The sequence below is a fragment of the Mytilus galloprovincialis genome, chromosome 9, assembly GCF_965363235.1.
Source record: "Mytilus galloprovincialis chromosome 9, xbMytGall1.hap1.1, whole genome shotgun sequence".
NCBI classification, from domain to species: domain Eukaryota; kingdom Metazoa; phylum Mollusca; class Bivalvia; order Mytilida; family Mytilidae; genus Mytilus; species Mytilus galloprovincialis.
In genome coordinates this window covers 66,517,323-66,540,012 of record NC_134846.1, presented here as the reverse complement: position 1 = coordinate 66,540,012, position 22,690 = coordinate 66,517,323, and the positions used below count along the sequence as shown (strand labels likewise).

Sequence of the window (22,690 nt, the reverse complement as noted above, 5' to 3'; positions counted from 1 at the left end):
TGCCTTAATTAGTTTTTTTTTTTTTTATTTCTGGAGATTATTACAAATATGTGTAAAGCAATGGTGAATTCACTGAATTTTCTATTTGAGGGCTAAAATTTGTTTAAAACAGTCTCATTATAAACCAATATGTATTGATTACTCACCCTATAACCAAGTATAATGCCATTTCTATCATCCAGTGGTACATCTCCCCATGTAACATTTATGGCTGTTGATGATACTGCATCTGCTGTTACTGCAACTGGACCATGACTGGGTTCTGTAATTGTTTATTTTCACATATAGAATTGCCATAATAACAATTTAATGTACCAAGATAAGTTTTGTCATATAACCAAATTCATATATTTGCTTATTGTTCATATAGGAAGATGTGGTATGAGTGTCAATGAGACAACTCCCCATCCAAGTCACAATTTGTAAAAAGTAAACCATTATAGGCCAAAGTACAGTCTTCAAAACAGAGCCTTGGCTCACACCAAACAGCAAGCTATAAAGGGCCCCAAAATGACTTACTGCATATATCTATATAATTTTGCATATTAAATCAGTTTAAAGCCTTATACAATAATGCACATAAAAATACTTACTTGCATCTCTGGTCCTCTCTGTACTGATGGGACTAAAGGGACTGGACCCTACATCATTATAGGCATTCATCTTCACCTCATACTCCATCCATTCCTCTAACTTAGCCAATGTATAACTCTCACTGTCTGTGTCTAACACTACCTCATGGGTATTCACCTCATCTTTACGTTTGTAGATCATTCTATAACCACGAGGGTAACCATTCCAGTTTAACTGGGAAAGAGGCTGTCAAAATAATTATAAAACAGATATAAGATTTACACAATTAATACAATCAGAATGTGAATATTATTAACTTTTCAATAATTATACATGTATCTGGCATTGCTTTGTGTCACAAACAGAAAATTTTAAAGCAAATATATATGTATGTAATAATATAACTATATAGGCGTCTTGCAAATTCATGCACTTTGCTTTACATTTCCAATGTCACAATGCTTTTGTTTTTAAATCAAAGTAAGAAATGATTGTTAAATGTTGTCAGTTACACTAACTCACCACAGGTCAATCAGTGTAACTCATTCATATAAAAACAATTAGAGATTGGTGTATTTGACTGTGAAATTGCATCACTCAAAGAGGCCTATTCTCAACTAAAAGTTGAATTATATTGTAACAGTACTTACAGCCCAGCTTATCCTGAGTGCAGTGGAATTAATGGCACGAACAGTAACATTATCAGGAGGTACATTAGGAGGAGCCTGAGCAGTCTGAAACTGTCGGCTAGGCGCACTGTAATTACCAGGTCCTACGATGTTTACAGCTGTAATGCGGAGTCTATACATGGTAAATGGCCTCAGATTTGGTACCAGTATCGTCCTTGCATCTGGATCAGAGATTTCATAAACTGGTACCCATGTATCATTGTTATCAATCTGTCCATGGATTCTCCACAATGTAATGGATGTTTTCCCATCATACCCTAGTAAAAACTGTAGTAGTGTAGACCTTGCTTGAATGTCTGAAATTCCCAGATTGTATGGTGCTCCTGGTCTCTCTATTAAATAAAGCAATATAAATATGTCATTGAATTAGAATATACAAGAACAAAATTTTCTAAAGAAATGCACTCTCATCTTCTTTCACATAAATTCATACTATTTTACCTGTTAATTTTCTGAATTGTGAAGTTTTAAAAGGTGCATAAATATTTAATCAAAACTGTCAGTAATGTCAGTGCATATTGTGAAAAAAAACTCTGAAATATGAATATAATTCAATTTCTACTCACCAGGTGGCACTCCAGATTCAAAGTCAGCAGATGAATTCTTGCCAGCTCCTTTACTTGTTTTACCATAGATATAGATGGTATATTTAGTTGTGGGATCAAGGTCTCTCACAGTATAGGTCAGTGTAGTGTTACTCAGATTGATATCTTTACGAGTCTTATTCTGATTTTTCTTTTCCCATAATAATGTATAACCTTAATACGTAAATAAAAAATTAAATGCATTTAAATTTTGTTTTAGAGAACCATAATTTTGAACTACTGCTGGTGCTTTAAGCCAAAAACACTGTAAGCTTAGAAATTAATACAATATTTTTATACTGAGAAAAATGAAAACATTTTAGATTCTAATCACATCGTAGGCAAAATTTACTTAAATTCCATTTAATGATTGATCTGACATTATTGCCTGCCAATCAACAACTGTATAAGGAGTTAATGAGTACTTTTGAATGAAGAGTACCTATTTTTGAACAAAAAAAATTTCAAAAATCTTCCGTTAGTAATAGGTTACACCATAATTTAACTTTCAGAAGTACAGATTAATAAGAGAATAAACATTTCCCTTATTTTTCTCATTCTTTGTTGCAAATCAATGTTTGTTTATATAATCATGATAATTATTATTATTTTACATAAAATACCTACCTGTGAGTATACCATTGACTTCGACAGGATGCTGCCATATAACTTTGACAGAAGTATCAAAAATATCTGTGAAGGATAGATGCACTACTTCATCAGGTACTGAAAGATAAAACAAATTTGTTAACAAAACAGATACAATAACTTCATTACCAGCTTAAATGAATGGATTGTAGATAAAAATTCCTAAGCAATTGTTTTTATCAACAAAAGAATAAAAATCTAACACTAAAAACATGTAACTCTGTAAAATGCAAACTTATAAGTCTTTAATATATTGTCTGTTCAAATCGAACATTGCAAAAATCTGAAGCATGACTAAAGGAACACTTGGGTTATGATATAATTATAATAAATATTGCTGATAATTTAACCTTTGTAAAACAGCACTTGTCTAACCAGGGAAACTCTGAATTCCATAAAGGGTTTGCAATATACAAGATTCTGAAACTGTGAATTCCTTAAAGGATTTGAAATAGGAAATACTAACCATCCTCCTCAGTCTTGATATGAACAGGAGTACTAGCAGGTCCTGGTCCCTGACCTGTGTAACATGTAACTGTTATGGTGTAGTCTGTGAATTTCTTCAGATTGTACATAAAGGCCTGCTGAAAATTATAGGGGTCTGTAGGATCAGGCGGAACAGTAAGCCTCTCTTCAATATTCCCTGGACCTTTGGCTAAAATGATATACCCTAAGTTGACACCATTTATTTTTGAAGCATCTGGAGGTAGCCAAACAATTTTAATGGCTGTTGAATTAACAGATGATACGTTTACATCAGTTGGTGGTACTCCTGGTACACCTTCTCTAGTACGGACATTTATACTATCACTGTACAGGCCTACACCCTCATTATTATATGCTGCTATCTTTATTTCATATTCTGTAAATACGATAAGTCCTGTCAATTCGAAAGAAGTACTTGGCCATGGATTTGTGTTCCTCTCTAAAAATGGGCTAGTATATCCCTTTAATCGGTATTTAACCTTATAGCCTGTTAAGTCTCCATTCCAAGTATCTGACGGTGGGGCCTGCCAATTCAACATTATAGAAGAATTTGATCTTGGGCTTCCGTAAAATCCTCTTGGTGCAGCTTCCGGTGCTAAAAGAAACAAAAATACTTGATACAATTTTTTTAATTTCAAGTATAATTTTTTTTAACTAAATAAAACAGAATGATCATAGCTTTTATAATATTAAATTACATTTTAATTTGTATCAATATTATTTCATGGAAAATTCTTCCTCAGAGTTCATAAAGTACCTGTGGATAAAATAATTCAGGACTGTAAAGTTTTATGTTCTTACTGAAACCTTGTTTAAGAGAAGTATCAGATAAAAGATATGTGTGTAAGCACATGAAAGTATCTTCAAAAAGGAAGTGGCTATTTGACAGATCTGAACATTGCTTACAGGGTTCATCTAAAAAATTTTAACATTACAGATCAAATATCAAATCATCTCTTACTTCATAAGCAGAATAAAATGTAAAGAAAGTTATAACAATGAACATGGTGAATGGACAGACAGACAAGCTAATTTTGTTATACCATCAAAATCAACAAGTAATTATAATTGAGTTAATACTAACGCTGTTCAGGCATAAGTAATGGAGTATTTGGTTTAGCATCACTGGCTGGTCCTACCCCTACTTTGTTAACAGACTTCAATCGAAACTGAAAGTATCTTGCCGGTCGTAGATTTGGCATGACAAAGAAACGGACATTGGGAGCGACATCTTGTGGGTATGTCTCCCAGCCTTCATCTTCTCCCATAGTTACGCCTTTAAAAGATAACACTTCATTAGAATACTATGATTATCACACAAATACATGCAAGAAAAACAAATGTATACAAATGTTATTTTAACTAATTTATTAGTCATAAGCTAGAAAATCACAAAGATCTCTTCAGTCATATATTAACTTTAAATTGCTTGCTGGGGAGAGAAGACAGTAAAAAGTAGGAATATTTCTTCTCCTTCAATCTTACCATTCATCTATATATATGAGCAACATTCTTAACCTAAAAATATAATGCCTTACACAGATATGTTGATGCAAGTTGAATATAATTTCTTTATAAGTATGTTTTATTCATATTTAATCTTACCAAAAGCTATATGTGCAATGCTATTTTAGTCCAATATGTCTTTTCATGATATCATAAAAGACATTTCTGCACTGAAGGAACCTCTTTATGAACATATTTTCTGTTAAAAAGTTTTTTCTTCTTATTTTTATCTGAGGAGTAAATTGATAGCACATATAAGACTAATACATATCTTTTTTTAATTTTACGAACAGGTCTCCTGTGATTATTTTATCATATAACTTTTCTACCCACCTTTATCAGGATAATAAGTAACCATTCTCTTCTGAAATATAAACCTCTCTATTGGTGTGTTACCATTAGGACCAGGAGAAAATGATATGTTGGCACTCTTCAGGGCAGTAGGAGGCACAGCTATATTTGTTATTACAGGCTTGAAAGGTAATTCTGGAAATAAAAATAAAAACATCTTTTAAGATATAATCATCTTCTATACCAGAAGGTCACAAATCTGAGCTAACTATCCATTCAACAGAGATTTAACCTTAACTTTATTTTAAATTTTCACCCATTTCACAAGTTTCTCAAATTGAACTTGTATCAACATGGTTAATAACTTTAATTAAAGCTAGGAAATCAAACTGCAATATGTGAAAATTCAATCTTTCCGCATATTAATCATTCAAGCTATTTTTAAACCATAAAATTTGTCATATCATAGTTGGTGAAAAAAAAAATCCTTGAAAATATGTTTGTTAGCTGCTTTAATAAAACAAGCACAACTTATACCAAATCAATTATGCTTGCTTTCATAGGTGACTCAATTATGTGAAACCCTATTCTTACAGAACTTTAATAATTATAAAGAAACTGTTTCTCAAAACTGTAAGAAAATGCTGTTGGCCTTGGTATTTAAGGCTATATATCTGAACATATATATAAATGATACAAACCTATAACTTTTAGGTCTGTAGACCTGTCATCATTACCACCTGCAGATAAGACTTGACATTTGTAGACACCACTGTCACTACTATAAACACTAAGGATCGTCAATGTGCCATCCTGTTCTATAGTTATTCTGTCTGATGGATTGAGCTCTACTAGACCCTGATACCACTTCCAGGTTATGTTGACATTGACGTCATGTGACACTCCACACTGAAGTGAGGCTACAGATCCTTTCTCTACTTCTGTTATGGTTTGTGGGGGTTGGGTTATTTGAGTTCTCTCTGAAATGTTAATCATATATGTAGGTTCATGTCAAAATATTCAATAGGACAATTTCAAACTCAAACACATGCCTGTGTGGCCTTGTGGTAGAGTGTTGGTTGATCCCCTGTCTGAAAGACTTGAAAATAATGTTTGCTTCTACCAAGCAAAGTCTACAGCACTTAAGCCTAAAAGCAAAGACTGTTTGGTGCAATTATGTGTCTGAGTAGTTCTAAGTGTGTTGGTTGATCCCCTGTCTGAAAGACGTGAAAATATTATTTGCTGCTTCTATGCAAAGGCTGCAGCACTTGATTAAAAACAATGACTGGTTGACACAATAATGTGTCTGAGTAGGGTGGGCATGTCTTCCTTTAGACTTATATTTTAAGCTAGCAAATTAGGATTACAGATCAGTGTGTCAGTCTAGTAGAAAGGAGGGTTTATATGTATCTCTCATTTATAACATTTTCTCGTCCTGATACGCATAATATTTTTGAAACTGGATAATTATCACTAATTTCAATAAAATGACAATCGCTAAAATACATTAGGACAACTGTATGACATATAAACCAGACAATATTGGTCTGCATTTTCTGAGAAAAAAAACCAACATATGTCGTCATTCCTAAAAAGTAGAAAGCTTACTATGTTCTTCTATATAGGGTGCAATCAACAGTTTTTTACGTGACGTCATTCTGTAACAGGGCATGTAATAGTGGACCCATCATGCAGAAGTCAGATATTCATAGTTATATAGATATCTATACATCAATGGAAAGATAATTCTATGAACTTTCTGAATAAATAAAAAAAAATCCAACATCTCTTGTTTAAACATGCAAATTGGTACAAGTTATCAGCTGGAAATTAGGCATTTTCCCCCTAAAAAACCTTAAAAACAGACCACCTTTGGACACACGGATCAGTAACCTGTGCATATATTTGAGATTTCTTATAATATGCATTTCGAAGAGCTTATCCGGCTGATTTAAGAAAATGTAGTTTCAGCCTACGTTCGCCTGCTCCGAAAGGAGCTATCTTACCTGACAAATCAAAGTGCTTTTTGCAACAGGTGAAAATCAGCTGTTTATGGAGTTGCCTCCCATATAGTAGGAAGTCACAAAAACATTTTTTTTTTTTTAAATCTTGACAAAAGTGGCATTTTAATTGAACTTCAATATATGTTTTTCACATTGAACATAAAAAACAATCAACTTTTTCATTTAGTGGTATATAAATAGCAGGGAATTCCATCAGTATGTAAATCTCACTGGGGAAATACCCCTAGTTTTTAGTACAAAACTGTTTATAGCACCCTTAAGCAAAACCTTGTATGCGATATATAAAAAATTCTCAGCTTTTCTGAATCTGTACACTATACCGATTAAAATGATGTCTTACTTTAAGGATTGTGACCACAAATAGTGAAACTACAGCTCTTTTTTTATGTCGCGCGGTAGTGGCATATTGGCCAGTGGCAAACAGTTTAACTGGCAAATCCCAAACATTTCCTGTATCACATTTTCATCAGTTTTACAAAGAAAATAAATCATAAAATAGGGTTTCTTTTAAATAAATAGAATAAAAACTATGAAATGGCATGAATAAAGTTACTTTAAATAGATTTTGTTCCTAGTACTATATGAACTAAGTTATAGCTGAGTTGAGAAAATATTGAAATAGTGTTTTTCTTAGGAATGGCATGTGTACCTTTTTGACTGTAAAAAGTACCAAATATATATTATAATGAATAAAACTTTATGTAACACTGATCAGGAGTAAAGGTCAAAGCAGAAAAAATCTACACTTTTCATATGCAACTTTTGGTTCCAAATATATGAGAGATTGAATAAAAATATCATGACGTCGCAAAAAATTAAAAAACTTCAATATTCGCACAGAGTCTGGTTTTCTTATATCTGGTTGCTATGTACAAATCTGTAATATTTGCATTAAATATACCAAACTGATGCTTTTAAATTAATGTATACATGCCGTACAATATTTTTCAGAATTATTTTACTCCATTCGCAAACACATTTCTATGCTAAAACATCACTAATATTTTGTATTTGTCCCTTAAGGGTGCAATCAACAGTTTTTTACGTGACGTCATTCTGTAACAGGGCATGTAATAGTGGACCCATCATGCAGAAGTCAGATATTCATAGTTATATAGATATCTATACATCAATGGAAAGATAATTCTATGAACTTTCTGAATAAATAAAAAAAAATCCAACATCTCTTGTTTAAACATGCAAATTGGTACAAGTTATCAGCTGGAAATTAGGCATTTTCCCCCTAAAAAACCTTAAAAACAGACCACCTTTGGACACACGGATCAGTAACCTGTGCATATATTTGAGATTTCTTATAATATGCATTTCGAAGAGCTTATCCGGCTGATTTAAGAAAATGTAGTTTCAGCCTACGTTCGCCTGCTCCGAAAGGAGCTATCTTACCTGACAAATCAAAGTGCTTTTTGCAACAGGTGAAAATCAGCTGTTTATGGAGTTGCCTCCCATATAGTAGGAAGTCACAAAAACATTTTTTTTTTTTTAAATCTTGACAAAAGTGGCATTTTAATTGAACTTCAATATATGTTTTTCACATTGAACATAAAAAACAATCAACTTTTTCATTTAGTGGTATATAAATAGCAGGGAATTCCATCAGTATGTAAATCTCACTGGGGAAATACCCCTAGTTTTTAGTACGAAACTGTTTATAGCACCCATAGGCTTTAGCAACTTTAGACCTTCTTATAGATTTACTTACGATAAACATTGAGGGTAGCTTCAGCATAAATGCTCCCTTGGCTATTTGAAGCATTGCATGAGAATAAAGCTGAGTCACTAGTCTCTGTTGTAATGATCAGTAACTCGTTGGTTGTTGGACTAATCTGATACCTGCCACCAGTTGTTACTTCAGATTCTATACTGTCCAGTTCTATTGAAAATGAAACAGAAAATGTTCATTGATGAAGTCATTTTACATCAATATAACAATACATTTAACAAATGAAACAGAATAAATGTAAATATCCCACTTCAGCACTACCTAAGGTGGTACCAAACACCTTCACTAAAATTAATTTGGCTCGTTTGATTTTCATAAAATTTTGACAAAGTATTTACTTTGACCCTTTGACAAAAATATAAAAATTTCAAAACATTTGAACCAACAAATTTATCAGAAAAAAATACACTGGTTATATAGCAGTTTGACAAACACTAATTTTGATCATTGAGAAGCTTAATATTCCCTTAAAATTAAATATGACAATGCTACACCAATGTACATACTTTTCTTCCATATAATAACAGGTTTGGGTGCTCCAGAAACTTCACATGGAAATCTAGCATCTGCTCCTTCTACTAATGTCAGATTCAATGGCGATGAGATGAACATTGGTGGCGATTCTGTAAATGTAATGCAACATTCATTTGTAAATTCAAAAGTTCACTAACTCACCGTCAAATCTAGTCTATAATTCTATCAAATTCAAGATGGCAAGAAGCTGAACAATTTTTTTTTTTTAAGTGGATTACAGTATGAACATATCATTTTAACATCATCACAGATTCTTGAGAAATTGACTGTCTTAGTGGTTAAACAGTAGAATTTTTGTATGGAATATGAGAGGTCTTTGAACTAATGTGCATTCATTGCAACAAGTTACAACTTTAAATTGATATTTATAATTCTCTACTAAACTGATGGTCTATCAGAAGAAAAAATAGCTAAGTAAAGCAACATATATCACTGTTTCCTTGTAAGTTATCAAACTAAAGTCCTGATTCAATGAGTTGGTTTTTACAAGCCTTCACAGTTAATAAATCAAACATAAATAATATAACCAGGGCACAGCTATATACTACCGCAGAGGTCGAACCCTGAACAGTTGGGGCAAGTATGGACACAGCATTCAAGCTTGATACAGCTCTGAATTTGGATTGTGATTAAATTCTTGACATAATATGAGTTTCTGACACAAAACAAATGGCAAGATCTTACAAATCTGTTATGCAATATTATGCAATTAAAGATTTTTTCTTCAAACTTGGAATTTGAGAAATTTGGAAAAAAAATCAAAATTGAAAACTACTACCACCCCCCTTTTTTTTGCAATAAGTCCAAAACCTGACATTTCTTTATACATTATTTACAAGTGGTGTAAGAGAAGTAAATCTGAACATACCAAACATTGTATGTTAACTGTTTATGAATTACCTCACTTACACTGCTTTTAAATTGTCTTAATTGTCCATTGACCAGAAAAACCTAGTTTCCCCCCTTTTTTTGCCCCTAATTCCAAAACATTTTGAGCCATAACCCCCCAAAGTCATTATTAACCATCCCTTAATGGTATGGAAACTTGTGGTATAATTTAATAGAGAGATTCATACACTTAACACAAGTTATTGTTTGAAAACTACAAAAATGCTTATTTTGGGCCCTCCTTTTGGCCCCCAATTCCTAAACTATTGGGACCATAACCCAAAAATCAATCCCAACCTTCCTTTAGTGGTTTTAAACCTTCTGGTAAAAATTTATAGAGATCCATTAACTAAATCTAAAGTTATTGTCCGGAAACTAACTGAGTCTTCGGACGACGACATGATACAACGCAAATTTTTTTTTGCAGTCGTATAAAAACTGTCAGTGGACTTACGGTCTACTTTAATCCATGTTGATATTTTTGTTTCTCCTGCTGCATTGGAAGCAAAACACTGGTACACTCCTGAATCACTTAATTCTAATTTCTCTATTTTTAATGATCCACCCTGAGTTACACTTAATCTGAAAAAAACATATAAAAAATCTTAGTTATCTTATGATGTATCAATAACTTATGTACATAATATTATAATATGATATAACAAACTAAAGAATAATCATCATACACCTAGATTTTAGAACTAAAGAACTAAACATGAATAGGAGAATGTCTGTTGATATAACAAGTGTCATCACAATTAAATAAGAAACTAGTGTTCCAACTCTCTAAGGTAAAGTTGACAATAGATTAATTTGACAATTATTCTTGGTTCCTTTTCAGTCTTAACATTTCTATATATATGGGGTATATATCTCCTAATTGATACGATATTCCCGTGCTTGCATTTCCTATCATGATTTTCTTGATGATGGTTGCTGCTCACAAGGAAGCTATTAAATCAAGAATTCCAAATGGTGAAGTTGAAATCTTCCCTCTGTAAATTTTACGGACACCATCACAAGTTGTTTAACCATTGTGGAATAACCATTTCACAAATGATATCGGATATGTTCCTTACGTCGTAACTACAATCCCCTTCACTCTTATGAATGTGACCTACAGAATTAGACTACTTACTGGATTTGTAATAACATGAGCAACACGACGGGTCCCACATGTGGAGCAGGATCTGCTTACCCTTCCGGAGCACCTGAAATCAACCCTAGTTTTTGGTGGGTTCGTGTTGCTTATTCCTTTAGTTTTCTTTGTTGTGTCATGTGTACTATTGTTTGTGTCTTTTTCATTTTTAGCCATGGCATTGTCAGATTATTTTCGATTTATGAGTTTGACTGTCCCTCTGGTATCTTTCTTCCCTCTTTTTTTCTACATATTAACATATTCATGTCTTTCAAATGTGTATGTTTAAGCATTCCGGATAAGAGTAAATTTAGTCACACTTTGAATATACAAACTTATAAAGTGTTATTTTCATTAATATTTAAATGGCCATTTTTCTTATTTTATCAGTTATAGAATGAATGCTAGCTTGAACGTTTCATGATTGATAACTGACATTGTTTTACACAATGAGTTTACCTGTTGTTTTGAACAGAAGATACTGGCTGTGCATTGAAGTACCAGGTGATTGTAGGAGATGGGTTCCCTGTTGCCTGACAGTCAACTTGTATTGATTGTCCAAAGTCTCTAAGATACTGGCTCTGTATCTGTGATGTAATCAAAGGAGCCTCTGAAAAAATAAACAAACGATATCCTTATTAATTTTTTTAAACCCTTTAAAACATTAATTTGTTTCTATTTCAGAGGATTTAAAGTAAAACTGGCAATCTTGTCAATTAAGGCAACAGGAAAGCAATATGTACAAACTTTTTATCATCAAATATCGTTGATTCAAGACTATCGTTTTTCTGTAGCATTTCATTATTGTTCTGAACTGTGTCAGATCAGCAAAATTGTCTGTATCCTGTCCATGTTCAAGCTTTCATATTGTAGGAGTTTTAAATTTTGAAGTGTAAGCAATACTATATTATAATGACGTCAAAATCACAGGAAATGATCATAAAAATTCTACATTTTAAGATTAAGCCTGTTGACTACAAAATATTCTGATGAATCCACATACCATGAACGGTAAGGTAAGTATATGATGTCTTGGTATCAGATTGGTATGCTAATTAAAATATATTTTAATTAGATCAACAAACAAGGAAGTAAATTAGTGTTTCCACATACCATGAACTGTTAAGTAAGCATCTGATGTCATGGTACTCGATTGTCCATTACTAACAAACACTGCCTCACACTCATACTGGCCTGCATCACTAAGATCTGGATCTTTTATTGTCAATACACGTTTATACAGTGTGTTAAATATATACTTATTATTGCCAACAATTTCTGTTCTTTGAGATCCTTTTTTGTACCATTTTGTTTGTAATCCTGATAAAGGCCTAAAAAACATCAAATATTGTTCTATAATTAGTATCTTCTTTCCTTGGTTAATTTAATGAGGTGAGAAACAGTTGTCAAGATGTTCTAACTTTATAACAAGATACATTTTCTGACATTTAGTAAAAGAGATGTCAGCAATTCATTGATATTCTCAATCACATATGTGGTTGTTCTGCATTGTTAAAAAATTCTTTGTACTTGTACAAAATAAGACTTTAATTTATTTAATTATCACTGTACTAGTATACATATTTTTAGGGGCCAGCTGAAGGACACCTACGGGTGCGGGAATTCTCGCTACATTGAAGACCAATTGGTGGCCTTCGGCTGTTGTCTGCTCTATGGTCGGGTTGTTGTGGCTTTGACACATTCCCCATTTCCTTTCTCAATTTTAAGACAATGAAAATTACTATAAAAAGCTCACCTGGCATTATAAATACATTCTAGCTTTGTATCGCGATCACCTGTCTTAGCAGTGGTATTTTTAGGACCAACAAGTAAAGCTGGTGGTTTTGTAACTCCTTCCCCCGTGTCTGAAACAAAGAAATATCAGGATTCTAACTAAGAGTTATGGCAGCACAATTATCATTTTTAAGTCTTCTGTTTAAAACCAACTGAGAGGTCATTCAGAATTATATTACTAATTTTAATTATCGAGTAATAATTTAATAATTTAACACTCAGCACTCTAGAATCTGTATGCATTAAGGAACTAATCAACGAAGAAAGTGGTTAGTCAAATTAAATGTTCACTAAACTCATGGACTTATCTAAATGACAACTCTAAATATTGTATGTATATGCAAAATAAATATTAAACCATAATTAAAGTCAGGTCTATTCCTTACAGAAGTTCCATATAATTTAGTACATTGATTGGTCAGTATTTAATTCCACATTCAGCACAATTGTTTATTTCATGGCAGTCAGTTTTTATTGGTGGAGGAAGCCGATGTGCCAGAGAGAACCACTGACTTTCGGTGGGAATTGACAATCTTAGTCAATTAAGGAAGTTTGCTACTCTGTTTCAAAATAAACAACTTTCCATAACACTGGTATACATTGATAGGGAACTAATTAAGGAAGCAAAAAAGCAAAAAAAAATATAGAGGTCAATGTGCATGTTTTCGAGATATTAGCCATTGAAATTTTGGCGGGGAAATGTTCTCTCTTGATTTTTCATAGCTTTATCATTGACAAGTTAAAGTTCTCAAAAACTATTAAAAAATAAATAAGATTTAATAAGACTTTTACAAATGGCTTATAATTATACATGTAAAAGATTTATAAAAAGAAAATTGAGGGATCAATGGGCAAATTTTTTAAAGGCATTCAAAGGATAAATACAGAGGATTTTGAAAATCTGACAAAATTTCCAAAAATATGACAAGCGAACATCCTTAAGGTTTGATTCAGATGCACCTGCCATTTGCAGTATTGGAACTCACAACCGGAGTGTTGACAAGCTATTGATACAGTAGTTTGACTTCTTAGATCACTGGGCCCCTGAGGCCCCTTATACAATACATATGATATTATCATACAGATATGAATGTTGTCATAAGTACATGTTCTATCACTTACCTCCAACTCTGAGGGCAAAGTCCTTTGTTGTTCTACGATCTCCATTAATACCATTAAGAGCTTCTGCTTTATATATCTTCCCGTTATCAGAATGAATACTTGTGCTCAATAGAACTAGATTTTTTTCAAGTGTAATTTGATGCCTCTGTGCTTCTGGTGCCATTTCTACACCACTAGCATACCACGATACAGCTGGATCTGGTACAGAGTTTATACTAGGTAAGTTGATCACAACACCGTCCCCTGACAATACGTTTACTGTTTGATTTGTATGAGATTCAAAATTATCAATATCTGAAATGATAAACAATACGTAAATTTGCTGTTGTAATAATAATTTATGTATTGATGAATCAATTCAGAAATGAAATTGCATTATGAAAATCCTGATCTTTTGAAAAGTTTGGTTTGAATTTGGTTGTCTGCATTTCTGTGACGTGTCAATAATTCAAATCATCGACAAAAGCTAAGCTAAAACAATGTTTTATCAACTTATTAAATCCTGTATTTCCTACCAGGCCAATTACAGTTTGCTGATAACTATGACAGTGTTCCAGTTGATTTTAAACAATTAAATTGTTATTTTTTTTTTTTATATCAATTGAAATCCTATATGGACATAAGATGAACAGTTATTTATTAGTAGAAATTATAAGATAAGGTCCTTCTTGTTTTCATTTTACTGCTTTTAAATGATTTTTTATCACAATTGAAATCTTAAGAAATAATTTATTGTATTTTCATTATTTTTTCCCTGTTAGATCAACATTTATTGAGGAAATGAGGGGACTGTTGTAAAACTTGTTAATAGATATTTTTTTACTTTTTTACACGGTTAGCCATGGGTAACTGGTAAAGTTCATGTAATTTAGTTACCTATGAGAAATCATACAACCATACGGATTTACACATGATGAAATGATTGACATGTATTTAACATAACAATAGATCATAAGAACTATATCAGTAGTTATTAAAGTTAAAGATGAATGAATCATACATATATATCCAATATCTTTCATCTTCTAATTAACTGATTCAAAAAGAATAAAATTTAAATAACTTCACCTTCATGTATCTACCATCATGACCATGACCATATTAGAATCAATTCATGACTCTACTCCACCCAGATTGCACCTTCCAACCTTCACAATTATACTTACAAGCAATGACTATCTTTGCTCCTTTACTTCGTATAGCACCTAGATAATTTTTTGCAACACATCTATAAATTCCAGCATCAGTTCTATTGACAGACATCATTCTATATGAATAATCTAATGCATTGTACTCTGTGATATATGTTCCATCCTTCATCCATCTGTATTGTGCACTAGGTGAACTACTGGCTCGACATAATACTATTTTTAATGAGAGTTCCGGAATTGGATTCTGTGTATTTGGCTCAGTGGAGAACTCTCGTGGAGGATAATCTATAAAAAGGACAGTGTCTAAGACTGTAGATTTATACAGTGAGTGTTAAGAATATCTTAAATCATTAATCTTTTAACATACAATCATCGTGGAATTAATTTAAATGACAAAAATATTATCATGATTAATGGCAAATATGAATAAACGCACAATATAGGTACATGTATAGTTGTGCAGCTTTTGTATAGACTTGCTTTAGTGTATTGGATACAAATAAAATTATTGGCAATACTATATCCACATTAAGCGGGCAGCAATCAATTAATTGACCCAGTGTAATCCTTGCATTACTTATTAGTTTATATTTCATGCAGGTGACGTGTTAATTCCAAATCAGCAGAATTATCAAGTTATATTACTGTCATGACTGTTTAAAATGAGATCACAGCATCACTGTAGAACAAGACTATCTCATACATGTACCTCAACTGTACATTCTGTAGCCTTGTAGCACTTTGAATAGTTTGATAGTTTATTATAATTGTAATTTTCCATTATAAAGTCACAAAATAAAGCTTCTGTCCTGTTAGGTTTTTTATTGTCATTCTGTTAACCCTTTAACCCCAAATCCTGCCTGTAGGTGTGATGGCGACAACCATTCTTTGATGGCCCGTATGATCCTCCATACCTTTTTTAAACTGCCCCACCTGAACTGTCATGATAGCAGGGACTTCAACCAAGCAGTTCATGGTCCTTAAACTCTTCTCAGACGTCTGGTTATGAAAATATGGCACTTTGAAAGCCGTTTTTAAAGAGTTCAAAATCAGAAAAACGTGAAAAGTAGCAAAAATCATGTGGGGGTGGGCATCTTTTGATGGCCACTACGTAACTGACAGTAGTCATTGTAGGTATAAACTATTATCGTAAATACATGCATAGGTGGTATAGGAGCACTAAGAGGTATAATATGGCCAATAGAAAATTAGTCTGTAAAATCTAGGTCACCATTTTGTCCAAAATCAGTATAAACAGACATTTAGGCAGACCTGACATGACAATAATAATTCGCCAGCAAGACACGTTAGTCCCATATACTTCTACTTAGCATGAATGGAATGCATTAACTATAGGTTAAGACTTGACAAAGAAACAGTCTGGTCAATGTTCGCCTCTCAAGGTCGTTTTAAAATTGGAAAATGACAATTTTTCAGTTGGGGTAGGTTCAAACAAACGAGAAAATCCATAACAGTAACAATAATCATTTGAGACCTCTGACGAATCCCTGTAAGGGTATTTTGAAGAAACACGGTAAAATTTTATCGATTTGATGCTAACGGTAGCGAAAATGGCCATTTGACGCCTGACGATAAACGGCAAATAAAACAGCATGGATCCGCAACTTTCCTAGGTACCTGTAACAGGTTTTACTTCAATTTGGGTAAGTTTCCAAACAAGAAACATACCTAGGGTGCTTTCTCATAATTCACAGGTCAACCGTGAACTGGTGACCTGTTCAGCGATAGTGTGGTGAAACAATCCCTCCGATCAGCCCCCAGGTTACCTGATAACAAAACTGACTAGAAGAAATTGTCATATTATACAATTTGCACATATATTTGGTTAGGAAATGTGTAAATGATGTGTGAAGATGTGGTCCATTTTATAATATTGAAGACTGAATTACCTATTATTGATTTTCTTACCTTGCATGAGACATTTGTCAGGCCAAACAGACAAAAAGGTTAAGAAAAGAGTTGTAAAATATGCTTTACTGGATAGCATTGGCATTTCTAATCGCTTATAACGTTTCATTGTAATGAAATTTACATTTATCAGTAATTAGTATGTATTTCAAAAGTATTTAGAATGGATATTGTTAAAATTCTTTATTCTCCACCATCGGAAGTTGTGATCCGCCATATTGATAAATAAACTTCGGGACACGGCATCCCAAATATTCTTTTTAAAGTTTATCTTGAATTGTTCGACGAAATAAATTTCCAGAAATTAATAAATAAAGTCCTTTTGTTGATTTTTTGTCTGCAAATGTCTTCTAATTAAGCATATTTTGTGTTAAAGTAGAGTTAGACTGTCCAAATTCCATTCGACATTAGTAGTTCCGTTCATGTGACCAAAACAAATAACTTGATTGGATGAAAGTGATGAGTCAGGTCAGGTAAGCAAAGGTATGAAAAGTGTCATATCGCGTAAATCTTCTCACCCACTAATTTTGTATAATTGTTTGAAATATTTGATCTTATTCAACTTGTAATACACTCCCAGAAAAAATGTAACAAATTCATTTTCAATTGTTGAAAAATAAGATATATGTGAAAAAAATATTATTTAGAGTTTTATAAAAGTTTCAGTATCACTGAGGAATGATTTTCTTTTATATAATCCGCACAAATGGAAACATTAAGTTATTCGAGTGATAAAATAGACATTCACATACAAAAAAATATAACAAAACAACAACAAAAAAAACATCAAAGAAAAAATAACAATCTGAAAGCAAACTAACAAAATTTAAATTTTAAGCTGAAAACATGCCGGTGACATTTATAAAACTAATATATATCTTCACACAAGGATTTGTATAGTGACATCCTTGCTTTTCAAAACAAAATATTTATCTGTAAACAAGAATTAATATAGTACGATATATTTTCTATCTAATTTATAACGACTGCGACTAAGGCTAAAGAAAACTATAACAATAGCTGTCTCAGGACCACCCTGGAACAACTATACTGAACATGGTTGTCGTTTTCAATAATAGCAAAATACATGTAGTTAAATCTGTATAATCACTAAAGTAAAACGTCAGATAAGCTATAGGCCAACATTATATATAATATAGGTCTTTAAAGATCATTAAAATTAAGCTGCAGAAATATTTTTAGTTTATGTAATATTTTATAATTATATTTGAAGAAAGATGTAAACAAGTTATAAAATGCATGTCTTTATGAAAAAGACATATTTTATATAATCTTTGAACTATGTGAGTTAATCATTTCATGTATGAGTGAGTAATGAATGTATCATACGTTGTACTTGACTGACACGCGGATTACGTATTTGTAATATGCTAACACTTGAGACTTCAATAGCACACCGGCGTGCGTGTTACATGCAGTAGTTTCCCAATTGGCGGATCAAAGGGAGGGGACACCCCTTTCTATTGAACAATCAATGCTTCAAGTTGAATGGGAACGTATGATTAGACACCCTTTTATCCTTGGTTGGAATCCCCCTCAGTGAGGTTACGATTGTATTTTGCAGGAAAAAAACATGTCCACCTACCCGGATAATCTGGATCCAAGTCTGTCAGTTTTTGATGCAACTCCTAATGGCGAGTGGCATTATTAAAGAGGCCGTCATGACAATATCATTTATTTTCGTCTTTGGTGTGACAAAGATGTACATCGAACCGACTTGAGAACTTAAAATAGTTGTATCTTATAATGATGGTCAAACGATCTGTTACCATTTTTGGTGAAAATAAGATTAAAACTTTTTGAGTTACGGGACTTTGTAACTAAAACAGGTTTTTTTTCACATGTCGCGACGTATCTCAAAAACGATGTATGATCATTGCTTAAAACTTTACACACTTCTTAGTTACATTAATCTTAAGATCTGTATACCTTTTGGTGATAATTGTAAAATTTCTTTTAGAGTTATTGAATATTTTGTAAAAAAGGGGGAGGTTATTTTTTTACATGTCACGCTGTATCTCAAAAACAATTTTTGATTATTGCTCAAAATTTTACACACTTTTTGTTATATTATACTAAAGATGCTGTATATCCTATTGTTTTTGATTTAAACTTTTATTTTAAAGACATTGAGTTTTTTGTAAAAAAAAAAGGGGGGGTCACATGTCGCGCCGTATCATAAAAGCAAATTATGAGTATTGCTTAAAACTTTACACACTTCTTTGCTATATTAATCTTAAGATCTGTATACTTTTTGGTTTTGATTCAAAATTTTATTCTAGAGTTGTTGAATTTTTTTGTTATAAAAGGGTTTTTATTTCACACTGTATCTCAGAAACTAGTGATGATAATTTCGTGAAACTTACACACACAAGACGACGGGCGTATCATGGCGCAGTTGTTTATTTTAAGTTTTAATCCATTTTTCTCTATACTCGTAACTTAATGAGTCTTTAAATATATATGTCATAACGCTATTTTCCTTTTTTTTTCTTTATTTTTTTTTTTGGCGCATTTTTTCTATATTTTGTTCTTTTTTGTTCTCCGAGGCTATTCTGCATTTTGGCCATTTCCTCTAACCTGTACATCCCAACACGTTTTCAGAGAAATTTTTAGGAGGAGTAAAAACGTTGCCATCACTGAAACGCGATTAATCTGTCTAACATCCGAAATTATTCAACAATAGTATACTTTCGACCAAAAAAAGTCTCAATTATTTACATTCACTCATTCGGAAAGGATATACTAGTAGTAACGAAACTGTTGGCAAGACATTAAGGATTGCATATTTTGGTATTTTTGGAATGTGTCAACCCGACCATAGAACAGACAACAGCGGAAGGTCACCAATAGGTTTTCAATGCAGCGAGAAACTCCCTCACACGGAGACGTCCTTCAGCTGGCCCCTAAACAAATGTATATATGTTACAGTGAATTTGTATAATCAGTGATTATGTAGAATCCCTGAAAATTTCAGGGATTATGTAGAATCACTGGCCAGTTTAGGGATTATATATAATCACTAAAATTTTCAGGGATTATGTATAATCACTAGAAAAAACGTCAGGGATTATACATAATAACTGAAATGAAGAAATAGTTTTATTTATAAAAAAAACCGAATAAAAGTCAAATAATGTATGCTATAAAATCATATTTAAACAGCATTACACTGTATAAACATAAATTGTAAAATGTTAAGCGCAAAATTTCAAAATTATAACTTTATTCATTTTTTAAATGTTAGGCACAATATATATAACAAAATGTTAAACACAATATATTAAAATAATATGCTTTACATCGGTTTTAACCACAATAACCATATTTTAGAAATCATTTACCTTCACATATCGAATCTGATTTTATGACCCGCCTAAGAGAAATAAAGTGTTCAGTAAAAACATCTGTAGGTACCCCAAATAAGAGAATAAGCAACCTCGAACTGGTTCTTGCAAGACCCCATGTTTTTTTGGCCAGGCGATATCCTTTTTCCGACTTTTGGTGAACAATTACAATTATGTTTTTTGGGGATTTCGTTTCCTTTTTTACCGTTTGGATTTGCTATGAGAATATTACACCAAATTCCAGCTTCCTCTACAATTTTGTTCTAATTGTCAATCCTTAGTTTTTCTATACATTTAGATGCGTAAGTTCTCTCTGTTTGAATTTCTTGTTCATTTGATGAGAAAAAAACAAAAAAAACCCCACCAAAATACAGATGTTCCATGATCTTCTTCACATTTGTTTTACATGTACCACAAAAAACATGCTCTCTTCTTGTGTATAATTCGGAGTTTAGTATGATGTCCATTATCACTGTACTAGTATACATATTTTTAGGGGCCAGCTGAAGGACACCTACGGGTGCGGGAATTCTCGCTACATTGAAGACCCATTGGTCGCCTTCGGCTGTTGTCTGCTCTATGGTCGGGTTGTTGTCGCTTTGACATATTCCCCATTTCCTTTCTCAATTTTATCTGTAGATTTACAAATAGAACATGAATATCCATTTGATGCTGGCTTTTAAAAGCAAACAATATATGTAAAGTTATTGCTATAAATGGAGTCTTGATATTATTAATTTTGAAGTCTTCAACTTTATCTCGAAACTCTGTATGGTTATATCTCTAAGACCATCCTCTGTGTTTAAAAGCAAAATTATTTCATCTGGCAAGGAATATGAAAGTAAAAAAAATGATAATTTGATAGATATAGGAAGATGTGGTATTAGTGCCAATGAGACAACTCTCAATCCAAATAACAATTTATAAAAGTAAACCATTATAGGTCAATTTACGGCCTTCAACACGGAGCCTTGGCTCACACCGAACAACAAGCTATAAAGGGCTCCAAAATTACTAGACGTGTAAAACCATTCAAACGGGAAAACCAACTGTCTAATCTATATAAAAAACGAGAAACATGTATAAGTTACATAAACAAATGACAACTACTGTACATCAGATTCCTGACTTAGGACAGGTGCAAACATTTGCAGCGGGATTAAACGTTTTAATGGTACCAAACCTTCTCCCTTTTTCTGAAACAATTATAGTATAACATCACAACATAGAAAAACACACGATAAAATATCAATTGGAAGGCTTAACTCAATAAAAAAAGGTAAATTAACACACTATGAACGAATATATTTGTTCTGTATATATATTTTTTTTTTATCAAACAAAGAATCCTTAAATTATTCATAATCCCTGAAATAATATTAGGGAATTTGTAGAATAATTATTCAAATGTTCAGTGATTATGTAAATTCACTGGTCATTTTTAGGGATTATATATAATTACTAATGATTTTAGTGATTCTACATATTCCCTGAAAAATCAGGGATTCTACATAATCCCTGATTATACAAATTCACTGTAACATATATACTAGTTCAGTGATAATGGACGTCATACTAAACTCCGAATTATAAACATCTGGCCTTTGCTAGTCTTGTATGTTTTATCAAGTTTAGTTCATTTATATGTTTTGGGGTTAAAGTTTGACGTCCATTTTCATTGAACACAATTTTATTTAGGGGTGCGGGAGTTTCTTGCTGTGTTGAAGACCTATTTGTGCATGGCCTTAGGCTGTTGTAAACATTTACTCTGAGGTCAGGTAACTGGTTGTTGTCTTCTTGACATATTATTCCCCATTTCCAATCTCAATTTTTAAGAAGAAAAAAAACAAATTCACAAGTTTTAAAATTGCACCTTTATTGTGTTACACACTTCAAAGTTTTTTTTAACCAATCTTATCACAAAAACGATAACTAATTAATACAAAGCGAATCAAAATAGTTTTTGAGTATGTGTAATTTATGAGCCCCGTTTATGGGCTACATAAAGCTATCAATACTTAAACATCTATTCGTATCGTATGGATACAAAACATAATAAAACTTATTATCAGAAAACTCTTATACGAAAAAAGTAAACAATGTGAAATGTTATATATACTGCTTTACGGATACTGTATACATCATACATACGATGGCTACGAGCGAGCGGGATTGAGGGGTAGATCACGTGAAGGACATGCACTGATCAGATTACGGGAACCAT

The 22,690-nt window shown here is 32.4% G+C and overlaps 1 protein-coding gene across 2 annotated transcripts in view; it reads right to left on the bottom strand.

The window, feature by feature from the left end:
* LOC143045699 (protein sidekick-2-like) overlaps positions 1-17,528 on the bottom strand; it is a 52,391-nt gene extending 34,863 nt beyond the window's left edge. The window contains exons 1-18 of one of the 2 annotated variants that reach the window (XM_076218406.1): positions 17,099-17,528; positions 15,185-15,454; positions 14,019-14,312; positions 12,859-12,967; positions 12,216-12,433; positions 11,562-11,712; positions 10,419-10,546; positions 9,049-9,165; positions 8,522-8,692; positions 5,479-5,757; positions 4,820-4,972; positions 4,065-4,256; positions 2,961-3,575; positions 2,474-2,572; positions 1,829-2,020; positions 1,224-1,594; positions 594-819; positions 147-262 (exon numbers count right to left, since the gene is read on the bottom strand). In XM_076218406.1, coding sequence (XP_076074521.1) covers positions 147-262; positions 594-819; positions 1,224-1,594; positions 1,829-2,020; positions 2,474-2,572; positions 2,961-3,575; positions 4,065-4,256; positions 4,820-4,972; positions 5,479-5,757; positions 8,522-8,692; positions 9,049-9,165; positions 10,419-10,546; positions 11,562-11,712; positions 12,216-12,433; positions 12,859-12,967; positions 14,019-14,312; positions 15,185-15,454; positions 17,099-17,207 — 3,810 coding nt within the window. In that variant the 5' untranslated portion in view covers positions 17,208-17,528. The remainder of the gene's footprint in view (positions 1-146; positions 263-593; positions 820-1,223; positions 1,595-1,828; positions 2,021-2,473; positions 2,573-2,960; positions 3,576-4,064; positions 4,257-4,819; positions 4,973-5,478; positions 5,758-8,521; positions 8,693-9,048; positions 9,166-10,418; positions 10,547-11,561; positions 11,713-12,215; positions 12,434-12,858; positions 12,968-14,018; positions 14,313-15,184; positions 15,455-17,098) is intronic. The other variant, XM_076218405.1, reaches the window with a different exon arrangement.
* Positions 17,529-22,690: the final 5,162 nt, after the last annotated feature.